The sequence below is a fragment of the Genypterus blacodes genome, unplaced genomic scaffold (genome assembly GCF_046128005.1).
Source record: "Genypterus blacodes isolate CSIRO-AG114 ecotype Tasmania unplaced genomic scaffold, CSIRO-AGI_Gbla_v1 ptg000129l_1, whole genome shotgun sequence".
Classification (NCBI taxonomy): Eukaryota; Metazoa; Chordata; class Actinopteri; order Ophidiiformes; family Ophidiidae; genus Genypterus; species Genypterus blacodes.
The window spans coordinates 905604-921641 of NW_027466931.1; the positions used below are offsets into that span (position 1 = coordinate 905604).

General features: G+C 39.7%; 2 protein-coding genes across 14 annotated transcripts in view; both read right to left on the reverse strand.

Annotated features, from left to right (window-relative positions):
- The window catches only part of LOC143010626 (myelin-oligodendrocyte glycoprotein-like), a 92427-nt gene that overhangs the window by 47122 nt on the left and 29267 nt on the right, over positions 1–16038 (reverse strand). For 4 of the 13 annotated variants that reach the window (XM_076163003.1, XM_076163002.1, XM_076163007.1 and 1 more), the window contains exon 3: positions 13774–13821. In XM_076163003.1, coding sequence (XP_076019118.1) covers positions 13774–13821 — 48 coding nt within the window. Of the gene's footprint in view, positions 1–2603; positions 4214–4298; positions 4458–4700; positions 4761–9402; positions 10117–10201; positions 10364–10611; positions 10672–11062; positions 11396–13773; positions 13822–14231; positions 14565–15365; positions 15513–16038 lie in introns of those variants that run through there. The other 9 variants (XM_076163013.1, XM_076163004.1, XM_076163009.1 and 6 more) reach the window with 7 other exon arrangements.
- LOC143010575 (zinc finger BED domain-containing protein 5-like) lies at positions 7203–9530 on the reverse strand. The gene is given in 4 exon segments (XM_076162952.1): positions 7203–7800; positions 7802–8227; positions 8294–8459; positions 9527–9530. Coding segments are annotated over 4 exon segments (1194 nt in total).

Genomic DNA, 16038 nt, shown 5'->3' on the forward strand with positions numbered 1-16038 from the left:
TTCTCACCAACAGCTGCTCTAATTGGCTGATCTGGAACAATCAGCGTTATATCTGTGGAAACAGTTTCAGCTCTTCAAATCTCCACATTTTATTAAATTGTGTGTGTGTGTGTGTGTGTGTGTGTGTGTGTGTGTGTGTGTGTGAGAGAGAGAAATAAACACAATATTAATTACTGGACTAATACCAATAATAGTAACTATAATATATTACAGTACAAACATATGCAATGTCATCATAATATAATATAATAATAGAACGCACTTATTGGAAGTCGCTTTGGATAAAAACGTCCGCTAAATGACCGTAATGTAATGTAATGTAATATAATGAAACTACAACCACTTTGAGTAAAGAATTTGACATTTTGTGAATGGAAATGATTCCGTTTTAAAATGGAGGCTCCCTGAACTCAGACAGGAATAACCAGTTTAGGATAACCAGACACTGTACGTAAAGAATTAACAAACGCTGCCTTTAATAATAAATAATAATCAATCTGCCCACTGCAGGGAAAAAGAATTATTAAATCTGGAATTTGATCACATTGAATTAGTGTTAAAAGTTGGTCGGTGGCAGAAGAGCCATAAACTTCTATTTTGTATTTGGAGGAAAAACACACAGCGTTCTGATTTTCTCCTTACACACTGTCAAAATTGTGTGTATGTGTTTGTCAGAGGTGAACATAAAAGTCAGGGGTAAATGTTTATAGGAGTAAGGACGGAATTCACGACGTGTCGGGGAATCAGGAAAAGTGACGCAGATCAAAGTGAATAAGTGTTTATTAAAGTGTTACAATTCTTACCTTGTGTCTGTGCCGGAGAGAAAAGACAAACGGTCAGCAACATTCTGTCCATGTTCAATGCGACACTACCAGTACAACTCCTACTACAATACCACAGAGTTCCACATGGAAATGGAAACTGATTTGCATGGAATGCAAATCAGTTTCGCTGTTACTTTTACTAAAGTAGTTTGCTAAAACTTGTGATACCAGATTTAACCACGAGATGGAAGGAGTCAACGGTTTTTGGGGTCAGACGCTAGGCTTCAACCAGCTTAGACTTCATCAAAAGTATTATTTCTGAAGAATGTCTTTAAATAAGAGCTTAAAGAATTATTTGTCTAACCCTAACCTGTGTAATTCACCATTGCGTGGCACTGAATATAATCAGAAATTACTGCTTACAGATATCCTCATATGACATTATGATTGTTTATAAACGACAGGGGGTTCCAATAGGCATTATCAAGTAGGAATTATTTGTAATTTTCAGTTTCTTGCTTTGTTTCTGAAGCATTTCAGATCAATATAGATTAAGGTTTGATTTTTTTTTGATATGCAATTATTTATGGAGCATTTTGTTTTGGCTTCTGTCTTAAAATCAGTGGGCGGCACTTCAGGTGACCAAGTGTGTATGTATAGACTGGCAGGTACTGGTTACTGGGAGGGCTTATGGCTCCGCCAGAGCAAGAGAGGAGGCATGGGCCAGCATTAAATGGATTTTTGTTTGTTTGAAAGTTGGAAAATGACACAGAGCCATCGCACAGAGCTTGATGACTTCAGATAGAGATGACCAGACATGAAGACGGTAGAATGTCAAGGTGAGCAGGAGATACAGACGAGGACGATTGATGCATGTTGAAGCAAGAATATAAAGGACGCTTGCTTTGAACCTATTCGCACAAGTAGGAAATGCTAAATTAGCCACGACACAGCCGAATAAGATTGCAGGCTACTCCCTGTGCAGTGGAGAGGTGAAAATAGAGATTTAATGACCTGGTTTCTCTGTTCCATGTGGTCAGTCAGTGATGTTGCTGTTGGGTAGGTAACTGTCAGTGTTTTGGAAGTTTGTGGTTTTGCAAATCTAAAGGGCAGGAGGCCTCACTCGAGATGGCGGACTGGGGTGGGTGACCGTTCCTGTCCAGTTGCGTCCTCATAGGACAGCTCCCAAGAGAAAATACTCTACTTTTATTTAGACTAAATGTTACTTGATTGAAGCACCTGCAGGAAAGAGGAAGGTATCACTGGCAAATCGAGTTTGGCTGAGAAATGTTTTTGTAAATAAAAAATATGTTGTCATGTTTTAGGAAAGTTTTCTCCATGATGAGTAAATTTCACATGTACCTGATGTATGTTATTGTGTTTGTTGGTGGGGTCATCACTGGTTTGTTTGATTTCCAGAATGAAATGAGGATGTGTGTTACAGCTGAGTGTTATAGTGTTACAAGTCCACCTCTGCATAACATTGTATCCCTATTGATACAATGATAAAACTTGATAAAACTGAGCAGTAGCTAGTCTGCTGGGCCGGACAGCTGGGAACCGGAGGGTGGCTGGTTCAAGTCCCCTGTGTGGACCAAGTAAGCAGACTGGTAGCTGGTGAGTTGCCAGTCTGCATCCAGAGCACTGCCGAGGCGCACGTGAGCAAGGCACCGAACCCCCAACTGCTCCACGGGCGCCGAAGAATGGCTGCCCTGCACCCCCTCTGTAGTGCATGTAATTGTGTGTGATTGCTGTCAATTGCATGCAATGAGGAAAACTAAAAAAAGAAATAGAAAAAGAAAAAAGAAAGAAATAGATCCACTTCCAACAAAGAATAACTTTATTAACCTTGTTTTTTTAGTGTAAACCAGGAAAGATTTGAAGTGCACCAATTTGCCTTCATTCCAACAAAATCAAATCCTTGTGTAAACTATTTAACTAAACTATACCAAACATTTTTCAACCAACTAATTGAGTCATTTGATACTGAAAAATAAACTTAAATAAAATGAATAAATAATAATAAATTAAATTGATCAGCACCATGACCATTCTAAATGTATTCTACAATAATTGTTCTATCTCAACAGTTAGATGATTCATTTACACTTTTCTTGACACATATGGACACATTGTTTGAATAGAATACACAGATGTAAACTCTGATGTGGAAACTCTGAAGCTCAGAGTATTTAGGAGTTCGAAAACCCCTTTGCCTTATGTGAGAAAAAGTCTTGAATGTCATCATGTTTAGATCTTACACACACTTCCCTATACTTCCCTGTTCCCTTTATGCACCTCTGTACATTTGTGACCATCCTGACACAATACATGGATGAGCAAACTTGATAACTAACCTGCTTCCAGGGGAAAAGAAGCCACGTGTGAACACAGTCACACTATTATTTAGTTCAGGTGTTCAGAATATTCATTTCAAATTATTGTCCGATTATTTACATTTGTTACTTAAATATAAGGTTAAAAGACGTACAAAATATTTAAATCCATTACAATTATCTTCTCTTTTTATGCATAACACAATGACTGACTTATAAGAAGGGAGCCAACCTAAGAAAGCTGAAGGTGCTCCAACTCTACATAGTTTTGTATATTTTGTGCCACATGGTCCACAACTTATCAATCATGGTCTTGGTTTTATTAATAGGTAATCAGCAGCTACTGATCATTTGTGCTAGCATCAGATTCAGGTGTTTGCTTGTTTAACATAATCATAGCACTCAATTGAGTTCTGTGATTCTGGGAATCATGTGACTAGGGGGCGGGGCTTCAGGTTTATTGGCTCCAATCCAGGTCAACCCATCATGACCATCAAAGGAGGAAGTCTCTTTAATGTGCTGGAGCCTGAATATGGAACTGTACGCTCTGTGTTAAACAGACAACCAGCAGGTGTCAGTAGATCATTTTAAACCAAACACATTGTAGACCAGTTTAAAATATTAGAAACTGTTCCAACAGATCAGCTCAGTTTAATAACCTGTACCCACACATTTACAAACAACACCCTTTCTTTTTTTCAGCATTTATTTCAAATTTTCAAAAAGTTGAAGAGACACACAAGATGCCTCGTGTTGAGGCAGCACCACAGGCTGTTAGGGAGTGTGTAGTGTACATTCACATTGGAAACACTTACATTCACCTTTTTAACATTTACATGTGTTTTGCTTAAAGCTGCCAATGGAATCCTTCAGCTTGTGTTGCAGGTTCTTTCTGGCCCTGGTCTAAAGTTGTCGCTTCAAAGCTACAGCGAGTGACATTTAGGCCGATCATTCTCTGGAGACTCCTTTCAAGAAAATTTAAAGCTTTGTGAACGGACAAAGTTTTTCCCCTGTTTTACAAACTCTGTAAAGCAAGATCTCCCATACCCGGAACCACCACTTCTGGTTGGTGCAGCGGATTTTGACTCTCTCCGTCGTCCTCATTTGGAATTCCTGAGAGGGAAACGCTGGTCAGCAGATTCCAGCACATTATACTGTCTAACTGTATAAATGAAATACATAATATAAAATAACAAACCTGTTTGACTCCTTCTGCCATTGGCCTTTTTACGCTTTCTGCAAATGACAACAGCAACAGCACCAACAACAGCACCAACAACAGCAACAGCACCAAAAACAGCACCAACAACAGCACCAACTGCAGCACCAGCACTCTTGGTGGGCTCAACGTTGTCGGCTGAAAGATTTGAGGAAGATATTTTGCTTCATTCTCATGTTATCAGCTTTGTTTCCAATAAAACCCACATCATTCATCTTTACATCCATCTATGTTCATCAAAGTAGCTTAATCAATATCCATGATGTCATGCAGATCCTGTTCCTTAGCATTACAGGATAATATCATCAGATAATTATCTTGTGGCCGAGCTCACAGTTTCAGTTACAACACAGATGGTTTTCTACAGAAACGTTTACTTACTGGAATTTCCCGGCGGTGTTATATTCTTGTTGTTCTGTTCCTTCTTCTCACTTTTCTCCTCTGTGAAAAAAATAAAAAATTGTCTTACCATTAAGAAAAGAATTAGGTGAATGTTGATCCACAACCTGGCATGATTGAGGACAGGAGACAGGGCGTGTAATAGCGCCACTAACATCCTTCTGTCAGAATGCTGCTGGGGGAAAACACAACACACCCTCACACTGCACGTCCAACATCCGATAAGGCTGATATTCAGCCCGACACTAAAACATGTCGCTAACGACCTAATTGGGTTAAAATCATAGTGTCTGTCCAGGTGACGACAATCTAATAAAGTCAATGTACTGAGGTTGTGGGTATTCAAGTTTGTAACTTTAATGTTTAGCATATTGGTTGGATTAAAGAGCAAAACAATACTGCCCAAAATGTGGACCTTGTGACTGTTTGATCCATATTTCTGTTGTACTTACCAACCAGGAGTGTTATGATGGCTCTAAATGACTTTCCAACACGTTCAACATGACATGTGTAATTTCCTTCATCGGTCTTGTTGACTGATTGGAGTGTGACTGAGATGTTTCCAGACGTCATGTTTCCTGAAAATGTTACTCTGTTCCTGAATTGCTCTGCATGTTCACTGGTCAATTGCTTATGATGCCGATAGACACAAACAGGCTCATCATTTAAAATCAACTCCACCATATCATCCGCTAGATCGGTTGGAGGCTCCAGGTGGCACGGAAGAACAGCGTTCTCCCCAACAGCTGCTCTAATTGGCTGATCTGGAACAATCAGCGTTATATCTGTGGAAACAGTTTCAGCTCTTGAAATCTCCACATTTTATTAAATTGTGTGTGTGTGTGTGTGTGTGTGTGTGTGTGTGTGTGTGTGTGTGTGTGTGTGTGTGTGTGTGTGTGAGAGAGAGAAATAAACACAATATTAATTACTGGACTAATACCAATAATAGTAACTATAATATATTACAGTACAAACATATGCAATGTCATCATAATATAATATAATAATAGAACGCACTTATTGGAAGTCGCTTTGGATAAAAACGTCCGCTAAATGACCGTAATGTAATGTAATGTAATATAATGAAACTACAACCACTTTGAGTAAAGAATTTGACATTTTGTGAATGGAAATGATTCCGTTTTAAAATGGAGGCTCCCTGAATTCAGACAGGAATAACCAGTTTAGGATAACCAGACACTGTACGTAAAGAATTAACAAACGCTGCCTTTAATAATAAATAATAATCAATCTGCACACTGCAGGGAAACAGAATTATTAAATCTGGAATTTGATCACATTGAATTAGTGTTAAAAGTTGGTCGGTGGCAGAAGAGCCATAAACTTCTATTTTGTATTTGGAGGAAAAACACACAGCGTTCTGATTTTCTCCCTACACACTGTCAAAATTAAAGTAAAAGAAATTGCAATAATTTAAATATTTGAATGTGTTTGTCAGAGGTGAACATAAAAGTCAGGGGTAAATGTTTATAGGATTAAGGACGGAATTCACGACGTGTCGGGGAATCAGGAAAAGTGACGCAGATCAAAGTGAGTAAGTGTTTATTAAAGTGTTACAATTCTTACCTTGTGTCTGTGCCAGAGAGAAAAGACAAACGGTCAGCAACATTCTGTCCATGTTCAATGCGAGACTACCACTACAACTCCTACTACAATACCACAGAGTTCAAGGGACATGGAAGCCAAATCAATTTCGCTTTTACTTTTACTAAAGTAGTTTGCTAAGACTTGTAATACCTGTTTTAGCTTGTGATACCGGTGATAAACTTGTGATACCAATTTTAGCCAAGAGATGGCATAAGAGAACGGTTTTTGGGGGCAGACGCGAGGCTTCACCCAGCTTAGACTTCATCAGAAATATTACTCCTTTAAAATTCTTTGAATAAGAGCTTGAAGAATTATTTTTCTAACCCTAACCTGTAAAATTCACCATTGCGTGGCACTGAATATAATCATAAATTACTGCTCACGGATATCCTCATATGACATTATGATCGCTTATAAATTGTCTCACAGGGGTTCCAATAGGTCAGTGGTTCTCAAACTTTTTACATCACGTACCACCTCAGAAAATATTTGGCTCTCCAAGTACCATCACTATGGCCGATGTTACAATACAGTAGCATAGGCCGAGCCTCTTCAGCTGCTATACAAGGTGCACACAGGAAGCACATTTATTCCTCATTAGGATATTATTTATTTTGATCATTGGTACTAGAACTCTCTCAAAAAAACACAAACAGCAGAACATTAATAAAAAAGTGCATTTCACTCAAAAACACTAACAGCAGAACATTAATAAAAAGTGCATTTCACTCAAAAACACAAACAACTGTACTTCAAACACACACAGCCTTTTGTCTATTATACTATTTATAACTCTTATAGGCCTAATGAGAAGGGTGTGCCTGCAGTCCTTTGATGTCTGGGTCAATGGAGGTAAGTTTCAGTCTCAGGTTGGGCTCAGCATCCATCCTGTGCTTCTTTTGTTTTTATGACAGCAAGTGAAGAGAAGCCTTTCTCGCACAGATATGTGGTCACAAAAGGAAGCAGAAAGCGAACGGCCTTGTCTGAAAGTGCAGGGTACTCACTGTGTTGCTTGATCCTAAAGTCCAACAGTGGCTGCTTCCTGAAAGCAGTCTTGAATGTTTCATCACAAGACAAGTCTATTAAACTTTCCTGCTCACCAACAGTGAAGTCCTTTGTTATTTCAGAGGTTTTGATGTTGAGCGGATTTCTCATCCAGTTGTTCCCTTCGGCCATCACTGGGAAATATTCCCCGAACTGATGTCTGAGTGAGACAAGGTGTGCAACAATGTTGTCCCTGACTCCATCTTCAAGGGTCAGGTCATTGTCAGACAAAAAGCTCTCCAAAGCAGGGAAAGCTGAAACATCACCTGCCCTGACCTTGATTTCGAACAACTCCATCTTTTTAAGCAGTGCGTTAATTTTGTCCTGCACATCAAACACATTGATGGAGAGTCCCTGTAGCCCCACATTTAGTTTGTTTAAACGAGAGAAAATGTCTGACAAGTATGCCAGTTGATTGAGCCACACACTAAAACAGGGGAGAATGCATCGGCCTGGACTTAATAAAGTTCACAGTTTTCACAGCCGTGTCCAGCACAGACTTCAACTCGTCAGGCATCTACTTCACCGCCAGTGCCTCACGATGAATGTTGCAGTGAGTCCATCTCATCTCTGGCGCCACCTCAGGAATTCGAGCTGCTACTCCGCTGTGGGGTCCTGTCATCGCCCTGGCGCCGTCTGTGCAGGCTCCAACACACTTTTTCCAATCAAGCCCATTTTCTTGCACAAAGGCGTCCAGGAGCTTGAATATGTGCTCTGCTGTAGTTCTGGTCTGCAGTGGTTCACAGAACAGAAAGTCCTCCTGAGCTGCACCATCGTGCTCACACCTAACATATACAAGTAAATTGGCCAAACCGGCAACATCGGTGGTCTCGTCCAGTTGGATGGAATAAAAGCGACTATTTTAAATGTGTCCAATTAGCGTCTTCTTTACGTCATCCGCCATCGCTCCTATTCTCCGCGACACTGTGTCATTGGAGAGTGGCACCAAATTTAACTGTTTGCCGATCTTCTCGCCACACATAATCTGGACCATCTCCTTCGCTAAAGGTAAACACAGCTGTTCGCCGGTAGTGTGCGGCTTACCAGCTTTGGCGATGCGATGGCTGGCCCGATAAGAAGCCTCCTGTGCTTTTACCACAGGTGTACCATGGAGCTGAATTGGGCTTTTTGACTGCCTCAGTTCATCACGTTTCCTTACAAAAAACTCCACTGGTTTGTCTTTCATTCATCCTAGTACCTAACTTATTGCACTTCTACTCTAGCTCTAGTTATGCTCTTAGCTGTTGGTTTAGGAAGGAAATGCGATTACGATTTCTTGTGACCTGAAGTTCTTTTATCTACCTTTGTTGAACACACTTATTGTAAGGTGCTTTGGATAAAAGCGTCTGCTAAATGACCGTAATGTAATGTAATGTCTTTCAGCAATGTGTGTTTTGTTGAAAGATGCCGCTTAAGTGCGATGGCTTCATGGAGTCATTGCTGAGAACATCGCCACATAACACACATTGAGGTTTTGGCTCGTCCTCCGTCCCGCTCCAGCTGGATCTAAAAATGCTCCAACTTTCAAAAAAGCAAGTCAAATCAATCATCTTTGTATGATGGTATGACCTTCTCTCCTTCATCATCCGGTACTTCAAATGTAAGAAACAAAAGCCCTGAATCTGCTGTCTGTGCTGATGCTGTGTGTTATGTAAGAACTGTAAACCCGCTGTAAATGTAAACAAATGGTTGGTTATCATAATTCTCATGCGCTGTCAATATTTTCCTGCTTAAATTGAATAAGTTTCAGTCAGGCCGCTGTTGATTTGCTTTTTCCATTTGCAAATATTAAACAAATAACAAAACTTAAATTTCCTTGCAAATCACAAAAGAGCATTTGAGTGTTTACTGTCAGTAACTATGGGGATTGTGGGTAATGAAAGTAGGTGATGGGTATTTCTCAGAAACGGAAATAAAGACAGGACGAAGCGCCACGACCCACAAAAACATGTCCATCAGAAGAAGAACATCATGTTTTACAGAAGAGATATGAGATTTTTGGTTTTGGTTCTATTTATAGGGAATAAGCAGTTATTCAGGCATCAGATTCAGGCGTTTGCTTGTTTAACATAATCGTAGCACTCAATTCTGTGATTCTGGGAATCATGTGACTAGGGGGCGGGGCTTCAGTTTTATTGGCTCCAATCCAGGTCAACCCATCATGACCATCAAAGGAGGAAGTCTCTTTAATGTGCTGGAGCCTGAATATGGAACTGTACGCTCTGTGTTAAACAGACAACCAGCCGGTGTCAGTAGATCATTGTTGTTATTTTTATCCGTGCCCAGTTTATAATATTTGTGTACCAACTGGAAACTGTTCCAACAGATCAGCTCAGTTTAATAACCTGTACACACACATTTACAGATGATACCCTTTCTTTTTCTCAGCATTTTTGTCAACATTTTTGAAAAAATGAAGAGACACACAAGATGCCTCGTGTTGAGGAAGCACCACAGGCTGTTAGGGAGTGTGTAGTGTAAAAAGAACAGATGAGATTCACATTATTCACTGAAAATTCATATTGGAAACACTTACATTCACCTTTTCAACATTTACATGTGTTTTGCTTAAAGCTGCCAACGGAATCCCTCAGCTTGTGTTGGAGGTTCTATCTGGCCCTAGTCTTAAGTTGTGGCTTTAAGGGACTACTTTTCCTGTTTTTCAGACTCTGTGAGGCAGGACCTCCCATGGCCACCGCTTCTGGTTGTGGCGGCAGACTCACTGTTTCAGCCTCCGTTTGAGTTCCTGAGAGGGAAACACTGGTCAGCAGATTCCAGCAGATGATACTGTCATACTGTATAAATGAAATACATAATATAAACTCACAAACCTGTTTCACTCCCTCTGCACTTGGGCTTTTTCCACTTTCTGTAAATGGCAACAGCACCAACAACAGCAACAGCAACAACAACAGCAACAGCAATAACAACACCAAAGCCAACACCAGCACCAACTACAGCACCAGCACTCTTGGTGGGCTCAACGTTGTCGGCTGAAAGATTTGAGGAAGATATTTTGCTTCATTCTCATGTTATCAGCTTTGTTTCCAATAAAACACACATCATTCATCTTTACATCCATCTATACTGTTCATCAAAGTAGCTTAATCAATATCCATGATGTCATGCAGATCCTGTTCCTTAGCATTACAGGATAATATCATCAGATAATTATCTTGTGGCCGAGCTCACAGTTTGCGTTACAAAACAGATGGTTTTCTTCAGAAGAACATTTACTTACTGGGATTTCCCAGCGGTGTTATATTCTTGTTGTTCTGTTCCTTCTTCTCTCTTTTCTCCTCTGTGAAAAAAATTAAAAATTGTCTTACCATTAAGAAAAGAATTAGATGAATGTTGATCCACAACCTGGCATGATTGAGGACAGAAGACAGGGCGTGTAATAGCGCCACTAACATCCTTCTGTCAGAATGCTGCTGGGGGAAAACACAACACACCCTCACACTGCACGTCCAACATCCGATAAGGCTGATATTCAGCCTTATGATCAAATTGGGTTAAAATCATAGTGTCTGTCCAGGTGACGACAATCTAATAAAGTCAATGTACTGAGGTTGTGGGTATTGAAGTTTGTAACTTTAATGTTTAGCATATCGGTTGGATTAAAGAGCAAAACAATACTGCCCAAAATGTGGACCTTGTGACTGTTTGATCCATATTTCTGTTGTACTTACCAACAAGGAGTGTTATGATGGCTCTAAATGGCTCTCTATTGCGTTCAACATGACATGTGTAATCTCCTTCATCGGTCTTGGTGACTGATTGGAGTGTGACTGAGATGTTTCCAGAGTTCTTGTTTCCTGAAAATGTTACTCTCTTGCTGAATTCCTTTGCCTGGTCTGTGGGATTTTCCTTTTGATTCCGATAGAGCCAAACAGTCTGATCATTGAAACTCCACTCCACCATATCCTGCTCTAGATCGGTTGGAGGCTCCAGGTGGCACAGAAGAACAGCGTTCTCACCAACAGCTGCTCTAATTGGCTGATCTGGAACAATCAGCGTTATATCTGTGGAAACAGTTTCAGCTCTTGAAATCTCCACATTTTATTAAATTGTGTGTGTGTGTGTGTGTGTGTGTGTGTGTGTGTGTGTGTGTGTGTGTGTGTGTGTGTGTGTGTGTGCGTGTGTGTGTGTGCGTGTGTGTGTGTGTGTGTGTGTGGGAGGTTCAATCTGAGGTTCCCTGAACTCAGACAGGAATAACCAGTCAGGGATAACCAGACACTGAACGTAAAGAATTAACAAAAGCTGCCGTTAATTAAAAATAATAATCAATCTGCACACTGCAGGGAAACAGAATTATTAAATCTGGAATTTGATCACTTTGAATTAGTGTTAAAAGTTGGTCGGTGGCAGAAGTTCATGGCGTTTATAACTCCAATTTTTTTTCACAGCATTCTGATTTTCTCCTTTCACACTGTCAACATTCAAGTAAAAGAAATGACAATAATTTAAATATGTGTATGTGTTTGTCAGAGGTGAACATAAAAGTCAGGGGTAAACGTTTCTAGGATTAACGACGGAATTCACGGCGTGTCGGGGAATCAGGAAAAGTGACGCAGATCAAAGTGAGTAAGTGTTTATTAAAGTGTTACAATTCTTACCTTGTGTCTGTGCCAGAGAGAAAAGAGAGACGGTCAGCAACATTCTGTCCATGTTCAATGCGACACTACCACTACCACTAATACTACAATACCACAGAGTTCCAGGGACATGGAAGCCAAAACAGTTTCGCTGTTACTTTTACGAAAGTAGTTTGCTAAAAATTGTGCTAAAAGATTTAGCCACGAGATGGCAGGAGTCAACGGTTTTTGGGGGCAGACGCGAGGCTTCACCCAGCTTAGACTTCATCAAGGCAAGGCAAGGCAAGGCAAGGCAAGGCAAGGCAAGGCAAGGCAACACGGGCATCTTTATTCATATAGCGCATTTCATACCACAGGCAACTCAATGTGCTTTACATAAAGACAAAGGCATTTAAAAGAACAGCATACAGTTAAAAGTAAGAACAAAGAAGGGGGGGGGGAGGCAAAAGAAAAAATAATATAACACAATTAAGACGATTTATAGTATTACGCTTTAAAATTATTCAAAGCGCTCAGCCATAAGCAGATTGAAGGAGATTGAAAGAGGAGTGTTTTTAACCTGGATTTAAAAGTGCTTACAGTTTGGGCTGATTTCAGTTCTGCTGGTAGTTTGTTCCAGTTGTGTGCAGCATAACAGCTAAAAGCTGCTTTACCATGTCTAGTTTGAACTCTGGGCTCCACTATCTGACCTGAGTCAGTAGATCTCAGAGCTCTACTGGGTCTATACTCTACTAGCATGTCATTCATATATTCTGGACCTAAACCATTCCGTGATTTGTAGACCAGTAGCAGAACTTTAAAATCTTTTCTGTACCTGACTGGGAGCCAATGTAAAGACTTGAGAACAGGGGTGATGTGTTCTGATCTCTTTGTTCTGGTTAAAACTCGGGCTGCGGCATTTTGAATGAGCTGCAGCTGTTTGATACTCTTTTGGGGGAGTCCAGTCAGAAGACCGTTACAGTAGTCAAGTCTATTGGAGATGAAAGCATGAATCAGCTTCTCCTGATCTGTTTGGGACATAAAACCCTTAATTCTGGATATGTTCTTAAGTTGATAAAAGGCTGATTTGGTGACTGATTTGATATGATTGTTGAAGGTCAGGTCTGAGTCTATCAGCACGCCTAGGTTTCGGACTTGGTCTTTAGTTTCTAGCGACAGTGACTCAAGGTGTTTACTGACAGCAGACCTCTTCTCTTTATTGCCAAAAACAATGACCTCAGTTTTTTCTTGATTTAACTGAAGGAAATTTTGGTTCATCCAGTTTTCGACTTGCTCTAAGCAGTCACACAATGACTCCTTTGGACCGCAGTCATCTGTAGACAGTGCGAGATATATCTGTGTGTCATCTGCATAACTATGGTAGTTGACTTTAGAATTCAGCAGAATTTGACCCAAAGGCAGCATGTATAGGCTGAACAGAAGGGGTCTAAGAAATATTAGAAATATTCAGAAATATTATTTTCGGGAAAATTTCTTTGAATGATAGTTAAAAGAGTTATTTTTCTAACCCTAACCTGTAAAATTCACCATTGTGTGGCACTGAATATAATCAGAAATTACTGCTTACAGATATCCTCATATGACATTATGATTGTTTATAAATTGTCTTACAGGGGTTCCAATAGGCATTATCAAGTTGGAACTGTTTGCAATTTTCAGTTTCTTGCTTTGATTCTGAAGCATTTTAGATCAATATAGATTAAGGTTGGATTTTTTATATAGAATTATTTATAGAGCATCTTGTGGCCGAGCTCACAGTTTGAGTTACAACACAGATGGTTTTCTACAGAAAAACGTTTACTTACTTGGATTTTGCTGCACTCCTATAGTCCAGTCGGCCTCACATTTCTCCTCTGTGAAAAAAAAAAAATTTTGTCTTAATATTACAAAAACAATTAAATTAATGTTGATCCACTACCGAGCACGATAGAAGACAGGTGACAGTGCATGTAATAGCGCCACTAACATCCTTCTGTCAGAATGCTGCTGGGGGAAAACACAACACACCCTCACACTGCACGTCCAACATCCGATAAGGCTGATATTGCGCCCGACACTAAAACATGTCTCTTATGACCAAATTGGGTTAAAATCATAGTGTCTGTCCAGGTGACGACAATCTAATAAAGTCAATGTACTGAGGTTGTGGGTATCCAAGTCTGTAACTTTAATGTTTAGCATATCGGTTGGATTAAAGAGCAAAACAATACTGCCCAAAATGTGGACCTTGAGACTGTTTTATCCATATTTCTGTTGTACTTACCAACCAGGAGTGTTATGTTGGCTCTAAATGACTCTCCAACACGTTTAACATGACATGTGTAATTTCCTTCATCGGTCTTGTTGACTGATTGGAGTGTGACTGAGATGTTTCCAGGCGTCATGTTTCCTGAAAGTTTTACTCTCTTCCTGAATTGCTCTGCATGTTCACTGGTCAATTCCTTATGATGCCGATAGACCCAAACAGGCTCATCATTGAAAATCCACTCCACCATATCCTTCTCTAGATCGGTTGGAGGCTCCAGGTGGCACAGAAGAACAGCGTTCTCACCAACAGCTGCTCTAATTGGCTGATCTGGAACAATCGGCTTCATAGCTGTGGAAACAGTTTCAGCTCTTGAAATCTCCACATTTTATTAAATTGTGTGTGTGTGTGTGTGTGTGTGTGTGTGTGTGTGTGTGTGTGTGTGTGTGTGTGTGTGTGTGAGAGAGAGAGAGAGATAAACACAATATTAATTACTGGACTAATACCAATAATAGTAACTATAATATATTACAGTACAAACATATGCAATGTCATCATAATATAATATAATAATAGAACGCACTTATTGGAAGTCGCTTTGGATAAAAGCTTCTGCTAAATGACCGTAATGTAATGTAATGTAATATAATGAAACTACAACCACTTTGAGTAAAGAATTTGACATTTTGTGAATGGAAATGATTCCGTTTTAAAATGGAGGCTCCCTGAACTCAGACAGGAATAACCAGTTTAGGATGACCAGACACTGTACGTAAAGAAGTAACAAACGCTGCCTTTAATAAAAATAATAATCAATCTGCACACTGCAGGGAAACAGAATTATTAAATCTGGAATTTGATCACATTGAATTAGTGTTAAAAGTTGGTCGGTGGCAGAAGAGCCATAAACTTCCATTTTGTATTTGGAGGAAAAACACACAGCGTTCTGATTTTCTCCTTACACACTGTCAAAATTAAAGTAAAAGAAATTGCAATAATTTAAATATGTGTATGTGTTTGTCAGAGGTGAACATAAAAGTCAGGGGTAAATGTTTATAGGATTAACGACAGAATTCACGACGTGTCGCGGAATCAGGAAAAGTGACGCAGATCAAAGTGAGTAAGTGTTTATTAAAGTGTTACAATTCTTACCTTGTGTCTGTGCCAGAGAGAAAAGACAAACGGTCAGCAACATTCTGTCCATGTTCAATGCGAGACTACCAGTACCACTAATACTACAATACCACAGAGTTCAAGGGACATGGAAGCCAAATCAATTTCGCTTTTACTTTTACTAAAGTAGTTTGCTAAAACTTGTAATACCTGTTTTAGCTTGTGATACCGGTTATAAACTTGTGATACCAATTTTAGCCACGAGATGGCATGAGTGAACGGTTTTTGGGGGCAGACGCGAGGCTTCACCCAGCTTAGACTTCATCAGAAATATTATTACTGAAAAATTCTTTGAATAAGAGCTTGAAGAATTATTTTCCTAACCCTAACCTGTAAAATTCACCATTGCATGGCACTGAATATAATCATAAATTACTGCTCACAGATATCCTCATATGACATTATGATCGCTTATAAATTGTCTTACAGGGGTTCCAATAGGCCAGTGGTTCTCAAACTTTTTACATCACGTACCACCTCAGAAAATATTTGGCTCTCCAAGTACCATCACTATGGCCGATGTTACAATACAGTAGCGTAGGCCGAGCCTCTTCAGCTGCTGTACAAGGTGCACACAGGAAGCACATTTATTCCTCATTAGGATATTATTTATTTTGATCATTGGTACTAGAACTCTCTCAAAAAAACACAA